The 24,473-nt window shown below is 54.1% G+C and overlaps 1 protein-coding gene across 5 annotated transcripts in view; it reads left to right on the forward strand.

Moving 5' to 3' along the window:
* SKAP1 (src kinase associated phosphoprotein 1) overlaps positions 1-24,473 on the forward strand; it is a 142,956-nt gene that overhangs the window by 104,964 nt on the left and 13,519 nt on the right. For 3 of the 5 annotated variants that reach the window (XM_038168943.2, XM_038168945.2, XM_038168946.2), the window contains 6 exons: positions 11,691-11,771; positions 12,547-12,630; positions 14,481-14,605; positions 15,359-15,422; positions 16,452-16,607; positions 20,895-20,951. In XM_038168943.2, the coding sequence (XP_038024871.1) occupies positions 11,691-11,771; positions 12,547-12,630; positions 14,481-14,605; positions 15,359-15,422; positions 16,452-16,607; positions 20,895-20,951 (567 nt within the window). Of the gene's footprint in view, positions 1-11,690; positions 11,772-12,546; positions 12,631-14,480; positions 14,606-15,358; positions 15,423-16,451; positions 16,608-17,614; positions 18,635-20,894; positions 20,952-22,733; positions 23,442-24,473 lie in introns of those variants that run through there. The other 2 variants (XM_072028766.1, XM_038168947.2) reach the window with 2 other exon arrangements.

The raw sequence follows: 24,473 nt of genomic DNA on the forward strand, positions 1-24,473 counted from the left end.
GTGATATATTCCAGCAGTTTATTTCACATTCTCCTACAGAGACAGAAATTGGAAAGCTGCAAAAGGCAGCCCCTGTTTTTGTTCAAAATTTAGAAGAGGAAGATGAGCTTTGAGAGGCTAAGAACTGCCAACTGGAAGGATGTGATAACCAGTGGCCCTTATCTCCATCCCATTGGTACTGATAATACTTCCTTTGTTTAAAAAATCAGTTTTAAATTGAAAAGGGTTTAAATATTTTTTCTTATATATCCATCAAGTTAAAAGTAAATTTATTTTACCAATAAAATTCAAAACATTGCTTTTGTACATTTTTATTTCAATTTCACTCTCCAAGCATATACTGTTTGACATTAGCTGTGAATAAAAGTTAATAATTGCTTCCTAAAAACTGCATCTTCCACCATTTTGTAACATAATACAAAATTTAAGTACCCAAATAAATGTTTGTTAAGCTACATAATGACCGAAATATTTCTGCATAGAAATAGTGTGTTCTGCTGGTTAGCTAAAAGAAATGTTAAATTTACCATAAAAGCTAACTTTATCAACGTGTTTTAATGGTTACCAGCTTTCCTTAAGAAAGTGAATAAAAAAGTACGAATGCAAAACAACATTAAAATGGATGATTTCAATCAAGATGTCTTGCTTGATGATTTAAATCATCATTAAAGTTGGCGATTTAAATCACTCTGAGTTAAATCAACCCACCCAGGGCTCCAGTTCCTGCATCTCACTGCTGGCCGCTCTGCTGGGACCGACGCCACCCAGAAAGCTTCTTTCATCACTTGGGCTCCCGACCGCAGGAGCCCGATGCTTTAAAAGGAAACATCTTTGTCCCAGACCGGCGCAAAGCAGGATCCTCTAATGAGCTCCAGACGCTCCCCGTGCCGTGCTCTGTCTTCTCGCGGAGCTGCACCGGGAGCAGTGAAGTTGAGTTAAGTCCTGGGAAGGCGGGGGACTTGGGGCAGGAATTACTCACATCACCTGCCCCTGGCTACGCACCCCAGGCACTCTTTGTACTCAGTGGAGAGAAAGTGCCCGTTTCTCTCCTCGGTTACCAAAGAGAGCCGAGGGAGTTAGCCGAGATGTCTGCGTCTGTTCGGCTGAGGCCCACGCTACGCCGCTAACGTAGGTGGGAATGAAACCCGGCCCCGACAGCCTCGCTCAGACTGAGGCGGGAACGTGCCCAGAAACTGCTCGAGCTGTGTCAGTTCTGCAGTTTCCATCCCACAAAAAGCCCCAAACACAAACCCAAGCGTGTGCTGGGAGAGGACCCTTGGCCCTGAGCGCAGCGGGGGCACAGAGCTGCCTGCGCCACTTCCACCCCACTGTTTCTGTCCTGCATCAGGCCCTTGGTTTGGGCTCACGCCTCATCCACACGTGGAGTTAATTGTGGCTGTGGATAGACAAGATACTAAAACCCCGTGTAAGGCACTTAGGACTGAAAAACGCATGTGGTACAAAGCCTCCTGTCAGTATGAATTGCCTTTGCCGAGTCAAATTTGTGCAGAAATAATCCTGAGGTTAAGAATGATCTGAAATTCATTTGGCGGCTCTGGCCTTCGTCTCTCCCCTCGCTGGCAGTGTCTGGTGGCCGCCCCCGGCCTCCCCTGCCTGGCTCCCTCGGCCACGCTCCCGACACCCCCAGGGGGCTCTGAGCAGCCCCGGGGCGAGCAGGGGAGGATGGACCCGGCGGCTGCACGGGGCCGTGGTGGAGCGGGATGGCAGTGGGCCGGGGCCAGGGCCTGAGGCCGACAGGGAGAAGGACGCGGCCGCGCCGCCTGCCATTCAGCGAGGTTTGCTGGGGGGGTTGTTCCTCCCGAACAACACAGCTGTATCCAGATTGGCAGCTGCTCTAGCACATCCATTTTGTAGAAAGGCATCCCTAAATGGGAAGAGAATAATTTACACTGACATAAAGCACCTTTATTTGGATATAACTATCTACATTAAGGAGGTTGGATTGCTCTTACCGTATCAGTACGGTGTAGTTGAAGCTCTATTACTCGTATATAAGCTGTTCCTGGCTCTGCTCCTGATTTATTTGCCTAGCAGAGCTAGGCTGGGTGTGTCTAGATTCATGTTGTGTTGATATCAGAAAATCAACGTTTCTTTCGTAATCCAAGGTATGTGAGGTAAATCAACAGGGCTCCAGGGACGGCAGGGGCATTTTATCAGTGTAAAACGAGAGAAGTGAGCCCAAGGGGAGGATTTGCCAGGGAACGTGCTTTTATCATTTTACGACCTGTTGATTTTACTTTTCTAACAATTACTCAGAAGTAGGAAGCAAGGGAAAAATAGACCTGGGCCTAGATGAAAGGGAAGCGGGAGGCTTGGGCCGCCTGTTCGAAATGAGAGCTCAGCCGTACGGAAGGGCGGCTGCCTCGGGCGCCCACACGGCCCTTCCGACCGCCACAGGGCTCACACAGAAGAGGCAGCAGTTTCCAGCGCAGACCCTGGGCCTTTAAACTGTGCTGCTGCTGGCTGGGGTTTGGGGGTTTGGTTTGCCATAGCCTCCATCGGCTGCTGCTCGAACCCGCAGCACCGCACCAACCTATGGGCCCGGCTGTGGCCGAGGGACGTCGCTGCCGCTGGGACGAGACACTGTGGTGGCTTCTGTGATCCTGTGATCCTGTGACTCTAACCGGCACATAGCAGGCTGCTGTTGTGCCCCTGCTGCCCTGCCGGTGGGTGCCGGCTGCCCCTTCCCTTCCCACCCCCTGCATCCGCTGCGTACACAAATGGAGGTCTCAAGGGAAAGTTGTTCTTCATGTGAGACACGGCTCTGCAGTTACAGGAGAGAAACCAAGTAACAGTGAAAACCCTCAGGGAAATCATTTAATATTTCCAGCCTTCTCACATGGGTTCTTGACACTCGGGTCTGCGGAGGGGAAAAACTGATTTATGCCGTCAGTCGTTAGACAATGTGGAGGTGAGGTCAGGCGCGGGCATTCCTCATCTCTTCCCTGGCGCTCAGAGATCCCCTGGGCAAGGTGGAATCAAAGCATTTCAAATGGTAGAGGTCATGAGAGTGACACTGTAAGAGGTAAAAGAGCACAGCCTCCTGCCTCCTACAGAATGGCTGACACCTATATATCTTCATATTGCCATTGTTTCCGCTTGAAAAATTGCATGTCGTTTGTTTTACTTTTTCCTAACCCTCCTCTCTCCTTAAATCCTCTCGATTTTCCACAGTGATCTATAGGAATCATTTGTGTCAAGGCTGACGATTATGTGGTTCAGAATTTTTATAGGAGTAAAGGCCTGAGCCGTACGATGGGCTTTAGCCAACAGGTGTCTGGTCTTTGTGCAGCCTCGCCAAGACCCTGTAAATTAAAATCACATCTGCCTTGGGGGAATTCTCCTGCGTTGATTTGTGGCTGCTGAGAGGGGCTCGGGTCGAGCGCTTCTCGCACGCGGTCGTGCTGCAGGACAGCCGCACGCAGCGGGCGGGTCGGAGCGTGAAGCAGCCTGGCTCTGAGAGCCAATATTGCCCCAAACCACCGGCAACAGCCCGGGGCACTGCGGTGAGCACTGAGGGTCTGTGCCGGCTGCTTGAGTCCTTTCTGGCACTCCTGGCTCTGGCTGCTGCTCTGGTTCCCTTCATCCCCGTCAGTTGTTGCTGTCAGGAAAGTTCTGGGATGGAAGGACTGGGTCCAGGTGGCATGGGAGGGCCCAGGATTGCCGTGCTCGGCGCCTCCTGGGGCTGCCACAAGCTGGTGCCACCAGCAGAGCGCTGGGCCCTTTGGGCTGCTCGTTTGGTGCTTGCTTGCTGGGGATGTGGGCAAAGAGGGGGCTCTGGGGTTGGACCTGAACCACAGCTGGACTGATATCCTACCACACCACACCTCTGGGCGTAATGAAGGTCAGATGAAGGTGAAAGGTTTCCAGTGAGGAACTTCTTGGTGGGAAGTTTCCTTCCATTGGGAACGAGGGGAAACCCCAACAGCCCCCTCCGACGTGTGCTGCAAATCCCTTGCCTGTATTCAGCCCTGTTAGCTCCGCAAGTGAGTGTTTAATGGAGCCGGAGAACGGTTCCTTCTGGCAGAAGGAGCAAATGTTGCTTAGCTGCACCCCGCATCGATAACCATCGGTGCCTTCGCTCAGGGAGTGACCGGGAGGAGAAGGATTGGGCTGGAGCACGCAGCGGCGGGGCTGCGTCTCCCTGCGCTGTAAGGCTCCCCCGGCACTGCCGTCCTTTCCCCACTCTTCCGCTGCTTTGAGTTTAGCTCATCCCAGGGAAGGGGAGAGGAGAACCGTCTCTAACGGCACCCCAAATGCGCATCGGGGGGGCAACATGCGTGGCACCACACATCCAAAGGGACCTTCTTTCTCCTCGCCCACCACCTCCTGTAGCAGGGTCCTGGCTCGAGGCTCGAGCTGCCGGCGCTGCCCTGCACACAGCGAGACGTGCGAGGGAGCGAGTTTTGGTTCTGTTCCAGTAGAGTCCTTGTCGGCAGCCCCACGATAACAAACCCACGAGTGCAGTTAATGGATCAGATCTGCAGCTCCCGTTGAACCCAGCGGTACTTTTATGTTGGCAAAGATGTCAGGACTGAGGTGGGAGGCAGTCAGCGGACGGCGGTGCGTGTTATTGCATCCCTACGGCTCCCATCCCCAAACCCCCCCAGAGCCCTCTTGAAATGCGCTGCAGGGGGACGGGGACCAGGAGAGACAGTCCCACGCCGCGAGCAGCCAGCCCCGCGGTGCTGCCGCGCGGGGGTCCTCGATAAGGCCTCAGATGACAGGCTTAGGTTTCCAAGGTGGTGGTGTAACATCAGTGAGAAGCAAATATTTGGCCAAGTGCACCCTGAGGTAAGCTGGTATCCGGTGTAACCGCACAGCGTGCCCATATGTTATTACTTATCCATCAGCCTCTTTGAGTAACGACGTACAGGGCCAGGGCGAGAGTTAGCTTTTGTCAAGCATATATTTCAGCGGCGTTTAAATAAACTCATCGAGCTGCACGTCTCGTGAACTTTCCTATTCCATCTGTCTGCGCCGAGCCACCCGTGGAACGAAATGGATGAGGCCTTCAAACCTTCTCCAGTCCCCGGAAAATGAGCCAGTCCAGTTAACAATAAATGGTGGCCGGTTGGAGCACACATGACCAGTCTAGTGAGGAAGAAAAGAAAGTTGAGCTTAATGAAGTCCCTGTGCCCGTGTCCCTGTGCGTGGACAGGAAAGGACGGGTGGTTTATAACTGTTTATTGGAGTTAATGGTAATAAATTCCTCACTTGTGATGCATTAACTTTAATGTTTTCATTACGTGATGATTTAGGTTTTCCCTTTTCACATTGTAAATCATGTTGTCCCGGTAGCACAGCAGGTCGAATGTCTGACATAATGTTATGTTTGGGGGAGAGAAATAACAGGGGAATGAGTTGCACAGATTATATATTTATATACTTAATACATTGCGCTTTTTTTTCAAGGACTTAAAAAAATTATGTCCTGATGAAGTCTGTGGACGGGTGGACAGACAAACCCATCTGAGCACAGATTTGCAAGTTGCTGTTGCAAAGCCCTGCAAAGGGCTGGTTTCCATGGCAACTCCCCAAATGCACTTGGTGCTGAAGGGTTTTTTCCCTCCCTCTTTGCTGAGTGTGAGCCCTTAGCTAATGAGCTGTGCAAATAGATATTGAGATTTAGTGTTTTTTATTTTGCAATTATAGACTTAGTGATTTGGAAGGAAACTTTTGGGCCAAAGGCTCTGCCTCCTCTTTGAATTCCCTTTTTTTTCCCTTGGCGAAGTTGGTTTAACTTCAAACTTGATGTAAAATTTTCCAGACAGAATAAAAAACACCAGTAAAGTTGGAGGCTTTTTTCCACCCTCCCAGGCTAAATCCTAGTCTGCAGTCAGCTGTTTGCCACCGACTGTCTCTTCTCTTGTTTGCTTATCAATCATAAAACCACATTCATGGACTCCTCCGAAAAAACAACAATGAACCCAACGTTAACTTGGCATCCAACAAAGGTCCATCTGTACACCCCGTATTTATTTCGGTTTGGTCATTAAACGTGGGCCAACAAGAGCTTTAGGGGCAGCAGAGTTAATTAGGCACCGCTCCACCTCAGGTGAGAATTGCCGTTTTCTTGAGTGACTTCCATGGATTTTGTGTTCACTCCTGGCTGTCAGCACTTGTCAAAGGCCTCCGCAGTTGCTGGGGACCAGTTAATCTTGGTTCCTGCCTTCAATACTGGTCTGTGCTGGCTGCTACAAGAGAGCATTCAGAAATTCCCCGCAGGCGCTGTCCCGAAGGAAGCTCTGGGTCTGGCTGAAGTTTTGGGATGGGCTCTTTGGGGGCTGCTCCGCCGCCTGCAGTGCCTCGTGGCACCGTAGGACTCCTGAGCCTGAGGAGCACCGCTCCTGAAACTGAACGGGGAGACTGCAGCTGATAATTTCCTCCCAGTGATTTGTTGCCATTGATTTTTAACTGCCTCCTGCTTGCTGACTAGCTTTCAATCTAGGTGGTTATCCTGGAGTGGAAGCCTACACTCTGAATTTTGCTTACTAGTCTCTTCTGAAAAGTCAAGCTGAAACCCAAATAAATCTTCTCTACCCTGCCTTGCCTTTTCTTCATCTACTTTCTTATTTTCCCACTCAAAAAAATGCAATAAAATTAGTCTGGCACAAGATCTATTTCATGTGATCCATGGTGACAATTGTTTAGTTCCCCATTTCCTTTGAAGTGGCTGCTCATTCCATTCCCGTCTTCATAAATGATCCCCGGCCGTTCCCAAGGCGCTGAAAGGTTTGGCGACGTTCCCGAGGGGCGGAGGGAAGCGTGTCCGAAGGGTCCCAAGGTCCTGGGGCTGCCCAGGGGACGCGCCGTGAGCCAAGCAGAGGGCAGGGAGCTGGGTGACCGCGCTGCCGGCCAGCGGCTCGCTCTCGCTGCGGGGTGCTACGGGTGCGGGTGTCGGACGGGGCCTGTGGGCCGCCCGCGCTGCTTTGCCGGGCTGAAGAAGCGCGGAGCCAGGGAGCGCTGGCACATCTCACCCGGTGCTGGATCTGCCGACCTCCATCGGCAGAGCAGGGAGTCGAGGCTCCGGGCCTCCCCATCCTCCTGGCCTCCCCCCGGGATCGGAGCAGGGGGCAGAACGCAGAAAAGTTACAGGGAGAGGGCTTAGGGACTGCACCTGCCTTCCGTGTGGTGCGAGAAAGCAAAGCCTCTATCTTGGTCTTGGAAAAGGTGACGGTTAGGGTTAGGGTTAGATTTCCAAAACCTTTCAGCTAGCCCGGCTCGCTTTGAGGAGGCTGGGAGGGGTTGTTTGTCTAGTTCTGATTGTTTTTATTCTCATTAGCTTCAATGGAACAAAAGCGCAGCCACCACGGAGGGCTCTGGGAAATCGCAGCCAATTGTGCTCTAGTTTGAAATCTATTTGGGTGTTCCCAGTGAAGTCCCCAGGAGCAGAATCTGCTCTTGGCACATTTGAGCTTGGTGAATAAGCTGGAGGATCGGGAATTAGCTGTAAGCGTCGTGCCTCCGTGCTCCATCCCTTTGAACAGTCAGTTAATGTGACAGCGTGGGCACCAGCGCAGCCCCTGGGCTTGTTTGGCTGCAGCTGCTGTGACATTTCGTGCAGCTGGTGTGCGTGACTCAGAGACCAAAGGGGCGAGAGCTGAAATCCAGAGGTCCTTGAGGACATGGCGAAGACGGGATGGAACAGGCACGGGGCTCGGCAGCCAAACTCCTAGAAACTGCCCAAAAGATGCTGTCTGGCCAGCAATGGCGGAGGCTCATTGGGTGACCTGGGCAGAAATCGTTCTCCTCGTCCGCCCGTGTCAGCCTGGCAGAGGGAAACCTCTGAGGCCAAGAGCATCCCTGGGGGGTGCAAGTCACTGCAAAGGCTGAGGGGCAGGAAGGCAGGGAAAGGAGGGAGCGGGTGTCTGCTCCTGCACCTGTGGGCGCGGGTTGCTGGCCCCACTCTTCTCCCCCTCCTGAAATGCTGCAGCTTTGTGTCCTCTGCAGAAAGCAGTCTCCGAGCTCCCAACACAGAGCTATGCCCGGCGCTGCCAGCCTGCAGCCGTTCCTGCACAGGAGGCTCCAGATGCAGCGACGTGTCCCAGTGGTCAGGAAGCTCATCTGGGGGAAAATCCCTGGGGAGCAGCTTCCAGAGCCCTCGGGAGCCAGGCTGGAGAGGAGGGTGGAGGAGAGGCCAGGAGGGCTCTGAGGTGCCGGTGGCTGTGAGGCAGGGGCTCAGACGGCTCAGCTGCGGCAGGCGGTCGGCACCAGAACCGGTATTGGGCTGGGCACAGGAGGGGCTGGGGCAGGCACGAGGGTGGAAGGGACCCTCGGGACCGTGCAAACGCAGCCACAGCCGCAGCCCCGCCGAGCAGTGGCTGGAGCCACTGGAGAGGGGCCGTGTCCCTGGGAGGGCACAGATGGTGCTCTCAGATGAATTTAAGGCCTTTTCTTTTCCCTCTGTTTGTATGAATGGTGAATGGCCGTTAGTGGTCGGAACAGATGACCAGCCGATGGGCTGGCTTTTCCATCGCCCGGAGCCCTAGAAGATGCGGTGAGCTCTGGTTTACCTGCAAGCTGTGTGGCCCTGGGCAGCGGCGTCTGGCGGAGGCTGCCTGGCCCCTGCCACAAGCACCCGAGCAAAGGAGCCCTCGGAAGCCAGAGAGCTTCCATTAGGACACTTTAAAGGAATAAAACCCCAGGGGAGGTATTTGCAGGTTACTATTGCCATTTGCTGCTAGCAAAAGCCATCTGGATTGTCGCTGTGGGCAGGCTGGGGGTGTGGGGCGGGCAGGGGACCCCCAGCCCCAGCCCAGCTGCGTCTCCTCGCCCAGCTTTAACCTGGGGGTTCCGACTGGCAGGGCTGTGCAGGGCAGGCTGCGGGGTTTGTGTCGTGTCCTGTAAAACTTCACATTTCCAGAGCTTTGTGCAATCTAATCAGTCCTCTCAAGCCCTCCCTAATTGTGTTTGCTTCTCTGAGTAGCCACCGAGTATTTAAGGAGTCTCCTCTCATCCCGATCTCCTGCTGGGAAGCTGAGGCACCGCACGCACCTCCTGGGAGGGACGCGGGCTCCTGGCGGTGTCGGGGCGATGCTGCGGAGGTGCCGGGCCCAGGGGCTGCCAGCCTGGCAGGTCCGGGCCCCCAGGGCACCACAGCACAGCACGAGGGGCTGCCAACGTGGGGCAAAGCAGGAGCTGGGGGCACAGCAGCTGCCCTGGTCCCGCTTGCAGGCGGGATCTGAGGAAGGACGGGCAGAGAGAGAAAACGCGGAGCTGGCCAAGGCTGCTGCTGGCTCCTGCCACATCTGTGCTGCTTCCCCACTTCAGTTTCTCCTTCTGGTGTTTGGGAGGCCCCTGCAGCTCCCCCGGGTCTCCCCCTAGGCTGAGGAGAGGAGTCAGGGCCAGGACGTGGAGCTGGGGGGGACGCCTTGGCCCTGCCCTGGCTCCAGCGGCAGCAGCGAGCGCGGCGGCGATTTCTGTAGCCGGCTGTCTTGGGGGAGTGGGGGCAGAGGGAAGCCCCATGCTGGTAATGTACTGGAAGTAAATGAAATTAAATAAGCGAAGCAGCACTCGCAGCTCCTGCCTTCCCCCCTGGGTAATTCAATTCGAGCGCTCGTGCTGATGGGATCTCACCGGGGCTGCCTCTGTCACCCCGCTGGGGCCTGGAATCTTAACGTCTAAATAAAAGTTTCACTCAAGCATTTTTTATGCTCCTGCCAGCAGGATCAGCGAGCTGGCGTTGGGCACATTAATGTAATATTCATACTCGCAGGGTCTCCCTGTGCATCCGGCAGCACCGTCCCATTTTCATAATTATAAATGTCCCATAAAATGACATTTAGATTTGCATTAACAAAAGGGGTTGGGGCTTGGGTTCGAGAAGAGAACGTGCCTTTCTACGAGTCTGAAGCTAGAGAAAAGCCTGAGCTCACTTTCCTCGGTGTGCAGGTGCTTCCACGCGCCTTGGGAGAGGGGGCCCCCAGCCCAGCCCAGCACCCCAGGAGGTGGCCGCACGGGCAACGTTGGGCCCCTGCTGGCGGCTGCCCTGCGGGCCCCCGAGGGGCTGGTGGGCCTCCTGCCACAGAGCCCTGTTGCTGAATTTGGGAGCGTGGCGAGCGCTGCTGGAGGCCAAGGCAGCGACCGGCCCCGTCTCTGGTGGTGCCGGGGCCACCTGTGCCCGAGGAGGCTGCGGGAGCAACGTGGGACATAATTCTGGGCTACCCGCCCTGGGAAAATCCCCTGAGCCCTGACACAGCCCGGCCTGAACCCTGACACAGACTCTGGGTCCTTGTGTGGTTTTGTTGTAGGAGCAGTGGTAAGAGTGGTGCTCAGCACCAGCTGTATGAAGGGGATTCCCCCTCTGCTCTCAGCTCCTCATGGCCAACTGCCCCTGTCTCATGGTCATGAAGCTGCTGCCCTGCACTTCTCTGGAGTTAGGAGCAAGCTCAACCCGACTCGAACTGGAGAGAAGTGGGATTTATCCCTGCGGGAAGGGGCTGCCCACGTCCTCCAGGCGCTGTGCGAGGCCCGGGCCGTCGGCTGCTGCAGGTTTCCAGCCAGCAAAGAGCAGCAGCAGGAGACGCACGTAGGGGAGCCTTCCACCAAACCAAACTTTGTGTGTCTTTGTGTCTGCCGCTCGCCCCGAGAGCCATTTGTGGAGGATTTATAGCGAGCACTGAGTTCGCAAACGATAAAACACAAAAATGAAAATAGCCTGAGAGTGAGGGAACTGACAGGGGATGGATTGGGCCGAGAGCTGGACGTCAGTGCGGCGCGCTAAGGAAACGAGAGAAACTCTTGTGACCTGGGATGCTGGGAAGTTATTCATACTTAAAAGGCTGCCAAGGCCAGCCACCGGGGAGATGATTAGTGGTGTTTCGTTAGTCATTTTTTATTGTCTTTCAGTACAAGTTATGATGACAGGAGATGAGCGGCAGAGAAGGGGGAGACCACAGCAGCAGGCCCTGGCTCGGGGGCTTCCCGGCCGCGCCACCTGCGGGGCCGAGCTGCAGCCAGCGCGATGCAGAGCACGGCGAGGGGCAGAGACCCCCTGTGGGCCGAGTTTGGCCAGGTGTTGGCCAAGGGCACCACGAGTCCGTGAACCTGAGCGGATCCTGCCTGCTGCCAGAGGCCCCCAGTGACCAAGGGAGCCTTGGCGGGGCAGCCGGGGCTTGGCAGCAGCCCCAGGAGCTGCAGCGGTCTCAGCCCTCTGGGGATGGGTCTGCGTAGCTGTGAGAAGCGTGAGGTTTCCTTGAGGACTGCTTCTGGAACCTGCAGCCAGGACTGGGAATAGCTCCTGAGGTTGAGCTGGGTGGTGTCTGCACAGGGGCTTGGGAGGACGCGGTAACGTGTACGATAAATGTGCTGGTTGTGGGGGAGACCCCCGGAGAGAGAAGGGACTGAGCTCGCACCGAGGCTGTTGGCATTGGGGCGGGCGTGCTGCTGTGCCCTGTTCTGCCTCCTGCAGGACGGTGCCCGTCCCCTCATGGGGGAGGGCTGCAGCATGGGTCCAAGCACACCCTCAAAATGCCAGTGCGTGGGGGGTACAGTTCTCAGGACTCACGTAGGTGGTGTGATGTCTCTGCAAGGATGCTTCACAGCTGGGAGCAAGGTCTCTGGAGGGATCCGTGCCTCTCCATTTGGACTTCATGTGCATGTGGGTTGCAGAGTGGAGAGGCACTGTGCGAACTGGAAACCCCAAAGCTTTGCTTTGCTCCCCGCAGGACTGGAGGAAGTCACACCGAGGCCTGTTCAAGACACAGGGAACATTCTGAAGCAAGGATATCTGGAGAAGAGGTCCAGAGGTAAGGCCTGACAAGTACATCAAGTCTGGGGGGCTCAGTTTGGGCTGTGTTTTTATTCTGTCTGACAAGGTAAAGGCAGATGGTGAGTGATGGCTTCTGGTGGAGGAGCTGCTATAGTTTACACAAAAGGAGAGCACAGCCTTTATTCACTTTTGTAGATCATCAAACTCCACAAAGATTAAAACCCAGAAATTGCATTAAGCAGCAGCCTAGTCCTCTAAGGCAAGATGTGCCCTTCTAACAAGCAATACCTAATGAGGATAAAATCCCGGTGAAGACAAGGTAGTTCGTAGCATCACACACATTAGCAAGTTGAGATAAGGATTGTGAGTCAGCCTCAGGTTTATCTTGATTTTACTGACTCTTGTGAAAGCTACAAATTATTTCCTCATCAGTCAGATTTTATCTTGATTTATTTACTGTATGACAGGTGGGATGAGGTAAGAACAACCCTTTTTTCCTCATGATCACCAGCTGAGGTGCATAACTGTTCCTTTGCATGTTGTAGCTTGCTTCAATTACAACATAAAAGACAGTTGCTTAAGCCTCAATTAGAGAGGTTTCACCCCAAAGCTGTGTTTTCTCCAGCCCACTAGGACTGGCTTGCTCTCCTTTACTTAGCTGAGGTTTTGTATCTAAATTTGGTGCCAGAAATCTGCAGGATTTTGTTGGGATTAAGAAAATCTTTACCTGCCGGCGTGTTCATCTAGAGAAGCATTCAACAAAAGAGCAGGACTTCACGTTTTTTATTCCCTTGTTGTCTTTTTCTTTCTAGACCATAGCTTTTTTGGATCAGAGTGGCAGAAGCGGTGGTGTGTCCTCAACAAAAGGACCTTTTTCTACTATGCCAATGAGAAAAGTAAGTGATGAGACATCCACCCCTGGTCTCCAAACTGTGGACAGGGCTGGGAAGGAGAAGGGGAGAGCCCTTGCTAAAGGGCAGGCTAGGACCTGACAAGAGAAAAGCATAGACAGTGGGCTGTTTCCTTACCTTCAGCTGCTGGGGTTTTAGGTATGAATTTGGCTGAAGTAATTTTAATTCAGTCATTTCTTACCAGGACAATGCACGATGCTGCCTGGAAATGCCCTGCTTTGGGAGGGGGCAGCCTTACAGGCACCTGGTCCCCAGGAGCCCCCTGGGACAGTGTGTCACAAAGGAAAATTATTAGGCAATTAGTGTAAAAATGAGCAAACATACCTTTAGTGCTCATTTCAAGTGAAGACGAGATGTTGGCTGCAATTTCCAAAAGCACTTAAGGGATCTGGATGTCATCTCATCTTGCTCCTGCTGAACCCCCAATTTCTTTTCTTAGACATATGATAAATAAGAGTAAGGCAGTAATTCCCTATCAAGGGATAACATGTAGGTTCTCATAGAAAGGTATATCTCAGCTTTTTAACCCTCAACATCTTTATAGGTAGAGAACAAGAGAAAGACAGGAACAGAGCAGTGTGTAAATAAAATGACACACCAAGTTTTCGATTAGCCATCAGCTGGGCTTCAGCCCCCTAAGTGACTGTATATAATCCACGTGTCAGCGTGTATAAATATTTTGCAGTCATGCTCCATCAGGTACATATAAACAGACAGCTAATATCTCCAGCGGAGTTTGGCGTGATGAAATATATGGCCTTCCTTACTCTGTTCCACCCATCCAGAAACTCAGCAGGTTAACTGCTTACAGAGCACACGGGTACAGCCTTGGCTCTCAATGACCGGTCTGCAGCTAGGGCACGAGCAAACTCCAGTGGCTCCTGGGGATGAAGCTGGGTCTCTCTCCTCCTTCTGCAGCTTTTGAGGATCTTGAGTACTTTTTCATGAAGGTTTGCAAAGAAGCTTCCTATCAGTCAGTGTGGCTGAGGTGCATGCAGGGGTATGAGTTGCTTGGAAATTTTGAGCAAGATATTAGCAGAGGCAGGCACTGAAGGTAAGAGCTGATACTCTGTTGTTTCTGTGGGAGGCAGGCAGTTGTCAGCTACCAAATGGTCTCCAGAAGGTAACAGAATAAAGCAAACCTGTTACAGGTGGTCTGGAATCATTTTATAGGGCTTGCCTTTGTCTCTGGAAGTTTCTGTGGATGATCAGCAAATCAAAAAAAAAAAAAAAGGTTAAGAGGAACTGGCTGAGTCACTGAGTCATACTCCCACACTTAGTCAAGAAGATTGATAAGGAAATAATGAGCTGGGTATCCAGCTGGGGTAAATAAAAGCGCCTCAGATGACAGCAGTGAAGTTCCCTCTCTCCACCCTGGCTGACAGGGGCCGTGAGCGCGCATCCACAGGATCCATAGGCCAATTCTCAAAGGCCCCGCTAAGCATTTCTTTCTGTATGCCAGCCTGCTAATCCCTTACCAGCGGAAGAATTGTTGCTATCGTATTTCCCCAAGTACACAGTGGTCTCTGCTTCATTATGAGCAGCTCATCTCGAGCAACCTTGTGACCCTGGCAACCTTTCAGTGGCTGTTCACAATCTCTCGAGGCTTACAGTGACATCCTCTTTACTGTGTCTTTGTGAAGACCTTATAATGTTCTCTTCGGGTTTTCTGCGGGCAGAGATGCTTAGATTGAGTCTTTCTTTGACATCTCCCCTTGAAACATGGTGTGCTTTGGCCTCCCTATGTGGGCAACAGACGTCTTCCGCACCCAGTAGTGCTGCAGGTTTGATAAAAAGTTACAGACCCAAGAGTAATCGCATTTCTCTTCTTCCAGGCAAGCAACCTAAAGGCACCTTCTCCATCGAGCAATATAGTGCCCGGCTGGCTTTCCATCTCCGCAAGGACTCTCGCAGAAGATGCTGTTTTGAATTAATCTGCCCTGGCAAACGCACCTATGAGGTAGGAACTGGGAAGAGAAGCGGAGCCTTGGTGCTGCTTGGCCACAAGGCACAGGAGCACGTGCTCCCAGGTCCAGGACACGGGCTGGACCTGAAGGGTCAGGGAGGCTGTGGATCTCCAGACCTCGGTCCCTGGTAAAGCAAACCAAGAAGCACTGCAGAAGGTGTTGATGCTTCTTCTTCTCAGCTGGTCCCTCAACATGGACCTTCCCTTGGCACGAGAGTGACCCTGGGCTCTCTTTGCACTTGAAAATCACAAGAGTTAAGTGAAAACGTGGGTTAGAAGCAGTAGAAGATTGGGTGTGGAAAGCCAATTTTTAAATAAGCCGTTCAGAGCTGTGTTAAATTTAAATCTTCAGTTTGTTGAGCATCCATCAGGGATCCTACAAACTGGTATAATGAAAAACCCGGCTCAATCCACAAAGTGTATATGAGAGCCTTCCAGACCTTCAGGGAGATTTTGGATCTAGAGCCTTTGTTCAGAGTCAGTATAGTATATTCAGCAGGGATTGTGGTTTTCATCTGAATTCTTTTAATGAATTAGGCTTGACAGCCTTCCTCTGGGACAGTCTAGCTTTGTTCCGCTTGTATTTCCCTGTTTGGAACAGGGAGATAAAGAAGTGAGATGGTTTTCCCAAAGTCCACAGGGTACAGAATGGCAGATCCAAAAACGAAATCTCTTATTTTAGCTGGAAATCTTTTTCATCTTTGTACACATAAGAAACAGCATGGTAACAGGTGAATCCCTCTCCAGTTCACAGCCCCAAGTCCGGCAGAGGCTGAAGATTGGGTGGATCAGATCCAGTTCCTCATGAAGGGTGAGTCTGGCAGCTTGGCCTGAGCTGCTGTGCCGCATTCCCTGGGGCAGATCCCAGCAGCCCTTCCCTTGGGCAGCTCCCTGCAGCAGCATGTGGGCTTGTGCTCAGCCCCAGGACCTTGCTGGAAACACAACAGAGCTGAGAAGGGAATCGAGAATCCTCCTTTCTACTCCTCTGCTGTGAAGTTGTGCAGTCAGTCCCCTCCCCAGCCCTGGGAGTGGAACCCAACCCCTGTTACTCCTGTGCATCTGCTCTTTGCAAAAAGAGAGGTTCTGGGGCTTTGCTCTTTTGAGCAGCCAGTTAAAAAGAGGTGGTTGCTTGGAGCCCATAGGCGTTTGGTTTCACCTCCAGCACTTCTGACTGTTTTTAGAGAACAGTGTCCTGTGATGTCTCAAAAGCTGCAAGTGCTACCAAGTAGGACAAGACAATTACAGGAATTGCTCCGTGCTGCCATAGATCTGCTGTTCTCTGCTTGGCTGATGAGGGATGGCCCAGCCCCACTGGAGTCATTCCAGTTTGAAAACAGCAAAACTGAAAAGAAACTGTGGTCCTGTATATGGAAACCCTCCAGAAACCATAGACAGCTGCGCGATTTCAGACCGAGTGGTGCTTTTCCAGTTTTAAATCATGTTCTTGCAGATCGGTTTTGTTTAATTCATTGTATCAAACCCTGTGATTGCACTTTCTTTCTTTTTTGTCTTGCTGATGTCAACCTTCTCTGAAATACCCAGGAATGGGGTGAGGCTCAGTTCCTGGAGGCGCTTGAGTTTGGCTGGCTCTCTGGCATTTGCCATCCTTTCTTGGGCTTTTAATTTGTTTTAGCCTGCTCTCAGCTTCCACCCCATTTTCTTCACACCAGATGCTCACGGGCTGAGGGTGGGGACGGTTCACCCTCTGCAAGGTCCGTAGTGAGCGCCAAGTATCGTTGCACAGGCTTTGTTACTTGATTTCAACTCACTGAAAATACCAGCAACCTGCTTGGCAAAGTTTACTCTTTTTCACCATGCTTTTGCTCTCTGCTTCCTGCAGACTTGAGTTCCCTCACTATCCCATACGATGAGGAGGACGAGGAAGAGCTCTACAATGATGTGGACAGTTCTGACTCGGTGACCACAGCATCCCACAACACTACCCTGAATCCGGATGATGGGATGGAAGAGGATGACGTCTATGAGGTTTTTCCAGGTATGCAACCACCTAAGGTTAAAACTCGAGCCATGCCCTAGCTTTAACCCTGCAAATGTGGCAGGAAAGCATGGCCTAACACATTGATGGGAATGAACATCTCAGGCTCTGCTGAGTTTAATAAGCCTGTAACTCAGAGATGCTGCCCTGTTTCTTTGTTCAGACTGGTTGATGGACTGCGAGAGCCTTTCTGTTTTGGTGAGGTGGGGGCTTTGTAAATTCAAGGCAGCTTTTAGAGGTTGTGCTCCATTCAGCTCCAGTAATATTAGGTTTGGTGAGAGTGGAATCTCTGGGCTGTGTTACCTGGAAAATCAGAGTTAGATGATGAAAATGCTCCCTTCTGGGCATGCAGTCATGGCTGTAACGCGATTACTGGCCTTCCAAGTGATGATAAAATAACTGCATTAAAGACTAGTGCTTGTTCCCTAACAGTGCAGGAGGCCTGGAGGTAGCAGGGCAGTGGCTGTCAGTTAAAGGAGCCAGAAGCAATCTTCCTGGCACAGAACCAAACAGACTGAAAGGGTGACACGGTCTGCAACGTTTCTTACAGCAGAAATCACAGTGTGACATGCCCCAGGGCACCGGAGCCTTACTCAGACACACGTGCTGTGTTCTGCCTCTGCTGAGGTTGGGACTGCCCAACCCTGCACCCCATCCCCTTGAGCAGGGCCCCTTGGTGTCTGCATTCAGACACGCAAAATAGATCCTTGTTTCTTCTTATTTATTTCAGAACTTTATATTCATAGTGATTAAAAAATATATTAAATGCACCAGAAATTTTTATGGTGCCCAAGATCTTTGTCGTGCTATTGCTGCCGGAGGAAATCTCTGCTCAGCGGTTTCCGAGTGGCATCCAGACAGCTGCCGGGAGCGGAGCTGAGGCTCCAGGGCCCCGGGCTGCCAGCACAACGCTGGGTACAGCCTCAGCTTCTGTCCGTCTCTTGTCTTTCCTTCTTACCTCTGTTTACATCGTCAGCTCTTTGGGCAGCAGCTGCTTCTTCCTCCAGGCACACCTGCGGTGATCCCTGAGCTCAGCGGGAGCCTCTGCTCCGTGGTCCCTAGGCGGGTGTGTGGGAAGTGCTGACAAACTGTCAGGCCAGGGGCTTTCAGTGTCCCCGGCTGCTTTGGCAGCTGCGTCCAGCTCCTCGCTGCTGCCACCACCCACGGGGCAGATACCAGATGTGAGATTTGTTCCACGTGTGATCCTGGAGTGATCCTGGAGTGAGCTTGTGTGGAGTCGCCCTAGGGACAGACCCTTTCGTTGCCCCTGCTCTGGGACGCAGTGTGTCAAAAGCTGCAAATCCGCTGCGGGAACGCTCTGTGGCCTTCAAACGTGTCTGAATGCCCTCCCCTGGGTGTGGGGCGTTGGGACCCTTCACACCCCTAGTCCCCATAAGCGTGGGAGGGCATCCCTGTCCAGCTGGGGTCTCCTCTGGCCCTGCTGCCTCCCTTGTGTCCCGAGTGAAAATAGAGAGAAAGAGGAGAGAAAGAAGGGGGGGGGGGAGATGAAGAGATAATTTCCTCAGCAAGTCATCGTCGTTAATGAAGTTTTACAAAAACAGATACAACCAAGGAAAAATAAAATTTCACAGGTGATAAATTTTTCCAATTTCCCTGGCAGAATTCGATAGGATTGTTAAATTAAGAGTGAAGGTGTCTGTTAGGAAGCAACGAGCAGTGATGGGTAATTTTATAGAGTGGAAAATTGAATCAAATTGCTACATTAAAACACAGCTCCTCTGAGAATCTGCCCAACGCCCAGGCTGCTCCAGCGCAGCAGTGGGGCACGCGGCCCACCGGCTCCCTGGCCATGCCCAGGGCTGGGGCTGGGGTCTGCAGGGGGGCCCTGGACCCCAGTGGGGGTGCCAAGGGGGGGCTGCAGCATTGTGCTGCCCGGGTAATGGTAAAGGCATCTTCCCAGGGGCGGTGGGGCTGGGGCCGTGATGCTCTGCACAAGGAGGCAGCATGAGGGGAGAAGCGCAGGCCCCAGGAGGCACATTTTTCAGCATTTCCCTCTAATTCCTCACTATAAAATTCTGATGGTGACCGAGGTATCTGGCCCAGGCCCTGGTAGGGCAGGGCTTTGCTTCCAGATGATTCAGAAGAGCACCTGGCAGCAACAGGCAGAAGGGCAGCCATGTGGAGGGGAGCTCCTCGCGTCCCCCCAGGCTGCATCCACCGCCTGCACAGTGCGAAATCTGTGAGGATGTGGCCAGGGGCCAGCGAGCCACAGCACAGCCCACGCTGCAGATGCGGCTCAGAGGATGCCCGGGTTGGTGCCTTTGCTGTGGCCGTCCTGAGCAGCTGCCAGGCGCCTGCTCCTGTGCTGCGGGCTGGGAGAGGCTGCGGCTGCCCCCCTGCAGCGCTGCCGGAGGAGATGGGCTGCAGGAGGGGGAACGGAGCTGCTGTCAGCCGGGGGGAAGCCACACCAGGGAGCTGCCTCCCCACCACGTTTTCCTGAGAAAAATCCCGTGCGAGTTTCCTTCCTTCCTTCCTCAAAGCCTCCATCCATCATAGCCCTTGCAGCCCATCGGCCTCCAAGAGCCGCACGGAGCCTCTGCTCACCGGGGCAGCCAGCGTGGGACCGGGCACAGCCCGGGGGCTCCTCCGAGCACCTTTAGCAAGAGGCACAGCACAAATCGTCAGCAGGGCAGGGGCTTCCTAAGGGAGGGGAAACGGGGGCACAGGGGTCTGGGAGGAGGTTTCCTGAGGACAGCCCAGCTCTGGGGATGGGAGCGGAGCCTGCAGGAAGCGGCACGGCCACAAGCCAGAGGCGTGTGAGGAGCACGGCCGGGAGCTGGGGTGGCCGCGGGTGCTCGGCAGAGCCGTGCACATGCCCAGGAGCGGTGTGGGCGCGCTGTGATCACAGCTCCAATCCCACGCCTGGGGGACGTGGCCCCATCCCCTGGGGGCTGCTGGTTTGCCCCACCTGGGGGTGGCTTTGGGGTCTCTGTGGCCTGGCACGGGACTGGGTGTGACTGACCCCCAGTTCGTGCCGAGACCGGATCAGGGGCTGGGGGCCCTTGGTTAAAGTTCAAAGGAATCCAGATGCGGGGCTTCGGGGAGCATGCATGGGAATGATGGAGGCAGAGCGCTGCTGCAGATGCATTTACATTCTCTTTTACAAATGCAAAGAGCAGGCAAAAGCCACTTTCAATAATTTATTTTAAAATCAATGCTAATGAGGTTCTGTCTCGTCAGTGGCCGAGTTTTACAATAAAGTCTGATTTATTTAGAAAAGATCTTTGGTGCCGCTTCCCGTCTAATGGGGGAGCAGTCGCAGTGACCCTCCAACTCGGGATCCAATTTGTAATTCACAGCGGAGGCCTGACCTGGTTTGCATTGATCAGGGCCGGGCGGGGGAGACGGCTGGGGCAGGGCCGGGGCCGGGACCGTGCCCTCAGCAAGTGCCCAGCGGCAGCACTTGGCCCGCTGCCACCTCGCCTGCTGCCACTTGGCCCGGTGCCTCCCGGTCGCCTTGCAGGGGATCAGCAGGAGGCCACCCGGGGGCTCCTGGCAGCTCTGCCCCACGCTGAGCGAGCCCTGGCCCTGCGGCCGGCCCCAGCCTTGGCATCGTGGCTGCAGGAGGAGGCCCGGGCCGTGGGCACTGCGCACGCGACTCGAGCTGAGCCCAGCTCAGGCTGGGGTTGCTGTGGCCTGGCGTTAATTCGCCTTTAAACCTGCTCACAGATGCTCGCTGCTGGCAGTAACCGGCCGTTTCCCCATGGCTTCCCCATGACCTGCAGCCTCCCTGTCCTTGCTCACACAAACTTTTCCATGGTATCATTTCTTGGTATTTTCTTGGGCTCTCTTTCCTAATCTCCCACAGCTGTGCCAGTCTCTGCTCTTCGCTGCCTGGGGTCCCTTCTCTGTAATTTCTGCTTCTGTCCACGATCCTTCCGTGCGTTTCTGTCCTGGCATTTCTCCTCAGCATCTCATTTTCCCGAGGCTGCAAGTTCTGCACAGGAAGCATCTCTTCCTATAGGGCACTTGGCAAAGTGCTACATAAATTTATGAGGCTATAATAAGTGATTTGTTTTTACCAGTGTTAACAACAATTTATATTTTTATGCAGCATGTTTTAAAATATTATCTGTGACTTCCTCCCTTCCACTCTTCACAATTAAGCCGGGAATTTATTATTCTGACAGTCGGATGCTCTCACAGCCCAAGCCCGCTCCTGCCTGCGGGGTTAGTGCAGCACTAGCGATGGCCTGGCACCATTATGTCTCACGCAGTAACGCTCACAGCCTTTTCACTGGCTTCTCTGCTCTGTTTCCCCCCCAGAGAAGGAGCCCTCCATCCCAGAGGACAGCGAGGATTCCGGGAGCGGACAGAGAAATGGTGAGAGCCCGCCCCGTGTTGGCCACCCCAAGGGACCCAAGGGTGGCGGCGGTCGGGGGATCCAGGGTGCAGGCACTGGTGGACGAGGACACAGCCGAGGGGCCAGGGAGAGGAGCCAGGGCAGGAACAACAGGAGGCTGAGCAGGACGTGAGTCAGGGCCGGTGGCCCAGAGGAAGCCACCACAGGGAGGGCTCCGGGCGCGGGAAGCCGGACGGACACCGCCACCACCCCAGGAACCAGGGCCGCCTGCCCAGCCGCACGGAGCGGGCGGCCCAGGAGCCTCCCCGTGCCCGCCCCTGCTTTTTCCTTAAGGACCCGCACTGTGGGACAGGAGCGGAAGGTCTGTTTCCTCCCCAGTCCCACCTGCTTCGCTTTTCCATCTCTGCTTCCGCCCCGGCGCAGGAAAGCAGCGCTGGTGTCCAAGCAGCCGGGGCTGGGCTGGCCGGGGGATTCCTGCTGCCTCCCGCGCCCCAGGGAGCTCGGCCCGGCCAGGGGAGCTCAGAGGGGACACACTCGGCTGGGGGGTGCCCGCCTGGCTGGGGGCCCAGGGGGACAAGTCAGGAGTCCTGGGTGTTGGGTGGTGGAGGCCGGAGGGGCTCAGTGGTGGCCGCTGCGGGTGGCAGGTGCCTAAATCGGGTGCACGTGGGGTTGTGCTCCCCTGAACGCGTGCACACGGGCACACGAGTGCCCCAGGCATTGCTCAGCTGGTTGCTCCCCCAGACTGTGCCCGTCTGTGCCAGAGCCCCTGTGCCCGACTCCCCTGACGGTTCTGGTTAGCCTGAGGGACACTTCCCCTCAGCCAGCGTCAAACACCTTGGACGTGCCTTGGGTAGTGCCCCCAGGAGGGCACCGAAACGTTGGTGGCACTGGGCCCGCAGGGTGGAGTCCCAGCTGTCCCCAGCACCACGGCAAGTCAGCATTTCTGCACCCCTCGTGGTCTCGCAGTGCTTGTTTCCCACCCGAGCCCTCCCCACATGATGACTTATTTGGCCACTGGAGCATGTGGCAGCTACAGCAGGTACGAGCGCCCAGAGCTCGGAAGAAAGACATCCTGATCCTCACAAACCGTACCGTGGTCGTCACGCGGGGCTGCACAGCCATCCCTGGAGACTCCTCGGCACGGGCTAAGGAAAGCAGAAGGAGCTGGGACACGCACACACACACACGCATTTTTCTTTGCCTTCCACGAGTGTTCCCAGTGTTTAAACATCCAAACAACCCTGGGCAGAGAAGCAGCCCCCGCGCCCCCTGGATGGGGCTGGAGGCTCGCAGGAGCAGAGCGCAGCTCCGCGGCCCCCCGGTGCCAGAGGTGTCGTGGGGAGCAGCACCCCAAGGCCACCCTGGGGATGTTGGCTTTCGCCTGTCACAGTCCTGCCAGGCATTTTAATGCCCTGCTCATACTCATTAGCATCTTCCTGGCAGTTGTAATTTTTGTTAATTGTTATAACTGCTTTAGTTATTAGTGTTGTCATGATTGCTTTAAGTCCTGTGTCTGTTTTTATGCTAAATGATATGTTAGACTCTTGCCTCTGAAATGCTGGGCTGCATTTCAAGAGGGAAAGGTTATCGCAGCACCAGGAACCCCAGCCCTTGTGCCTTTTGCCTCGGTAATTTGTGTTTCAGTCCAACTGGACAAAGGGTGAGCAAGAGATGACAGGAGTCCTTGAGCAGCGTGCCGGGCTGCAGGGAGGGAGCGGGGGGCTATTTCTTAATTATATCAGGCGGCCAAAGTGCCAGATGAGCATTTGGCTAATGGAAAACTATTGTTTCTAATTTCTAAGAACCACAAGGATGCCACGAGGCTGGAGCAGCCCTGGAAATCCCGCGGAGAGCTGCAGGCTGCTCCAGCCAAGACACCCATTCGCTCTGCTCAGCTGCTTAACCCCTGCCTTCTGTGCTGGACGGGCTGCGGGGCTGCTTCTGCTGCACAACCTTACCAGCCACATCCAAACAGCACGCATCCTGTCCACAGAAAAATAACAGGAGGCCGGGAGCCTGCCTCCTTACGCAGTCCCTGAGCATGGCGGGAGGTTTCACCGAGCACAAGCACAGCAGCGAAAACCGACGGCTGTCACTAGGTTTCAGCATCAACAGGCTTCTGAAACAACGAGCCCAAAGCAAAGGGCCGGGGGCAGAGCGCCTCCCCCACGGCCCTGCCTTGGGCTGCCCGGGCTGCAGAAGAAAATGAGGCAGTTGTCACGTTCGGCTGGTTTTCTTAATGACCCCAAGGCCCATAAATGTGGGAGCAGGCTCTCGTCCCACTTACATCAGTGTAAATCAGTCACACTGAAATCAGTCTCTGCTCTGGGTGCAGGTTCAGGTATCGAGCCAGGGCACCTGGGACGTCCACTGTCCCACGAGGAGGCTGCAGAGCGATGTTCTCCCTTGCCTGGCCTTATCTTCAAGTGCTGAAACGGCAGCCAGGATCCCTGTTCTGCGAACGGTCTTAATTTTAGCAAGATATTTTCAACAGCTTGCACAAACATCGTGCTTATGAAACTGTGGCGAGGGATTAAACACAGAGCCTGGCTGTGCTCTCACTGCGAGGCATCTTCAGCTGATGCAATTAATTCTGACCTTTTGAAGGTAGCATTGGTGGGAGGGGTGAGGCCTTCCATCCAACCAGCTGATGTTGTGGGAAAAATAAACTTCAGGGAGCACAAAGCTTTCTGCTGATGGGGAAGTTTTCTCCCTTTGTACTCGGGGAGTTGCACGTCCAGGATCCTGGGCACAGCTTCCGTGAAATCTCTGCTGCCAGCACCTTCTCTTTTCTCCACTCCTTGCTGACAGGGTGGCAAGATGCCTCCAAGTTCTTCTCGTCCCTATAAAAAGCAGGAAAAGCAAATGCAGGATGGGAAGCTGAGACAAGCTGCTTGCAGCATCCCCGCAGCATCCGCCCTGCGTGAGGGTAAGGTGGCCTCGGGCAGCGCTGAGGGGAGCGAGCCCCTTCATCTCCAGAGACCTCTTGTAGGAAGATTTTCTGTGTTAACCCAGAACCCCTTCCCCTCCCAGCACGTCAGTGACACAGAGCATAACCCTGTGAAAGGAGCGCAGGCTGACGGGGGGATGGCAGTGTGTGAAGCCCTTTGCCAGCTAACCGTAGTGCTCCGTAGCAGTACAGGGTTTTTAGTTAGCCCCTGAGCAGCCTTCCCCCAGAGTCCAGCCCTCCCGTTTCGGTGCTTTGCGTCCCTCCCTCTCCTCCGGTCCTCGGCAGGTGACCGTGGCTCACGGGGGACCCAGCAGGTCGGTGCCAGGCGCCGTTCCCCCCTGCTGGGTTGTGCTCTGCGTCCCGCTGTTGTCCTCACATCCTCCTGCAAGAACCTTTCCTGGTGGTTACACAATTCACTGGCTGCTACCAGAACTGCTGCTTGCTTTGTCCTCTTGCTCCGTGCCTGCACACCCTGATATTTCCTTTGCCTGCAGTTCATAACCTCTGGTTCCTGCACTTTGTACAAGCTTAAATAACTCAACAGCTCCTACTCCTTCTATTCCCTTCACAATCTTTTCCTCACCACTGCGTG

Source organism: Anas platyrhynchos, chromosome 28 (genome assembly GCF_047663525.1).
Source record: "Anas platyrhynchos isolate ZD024472 breed Pekin duck chromosome 28, IASCAAS_PekinDuck_T2T, whole genome shotgun sequence".
NCBI lineage: Eukaryota > Metazoa > Chordata > Aves > Anseriformes > Anatidae > Anas > Anas platyrhynchos.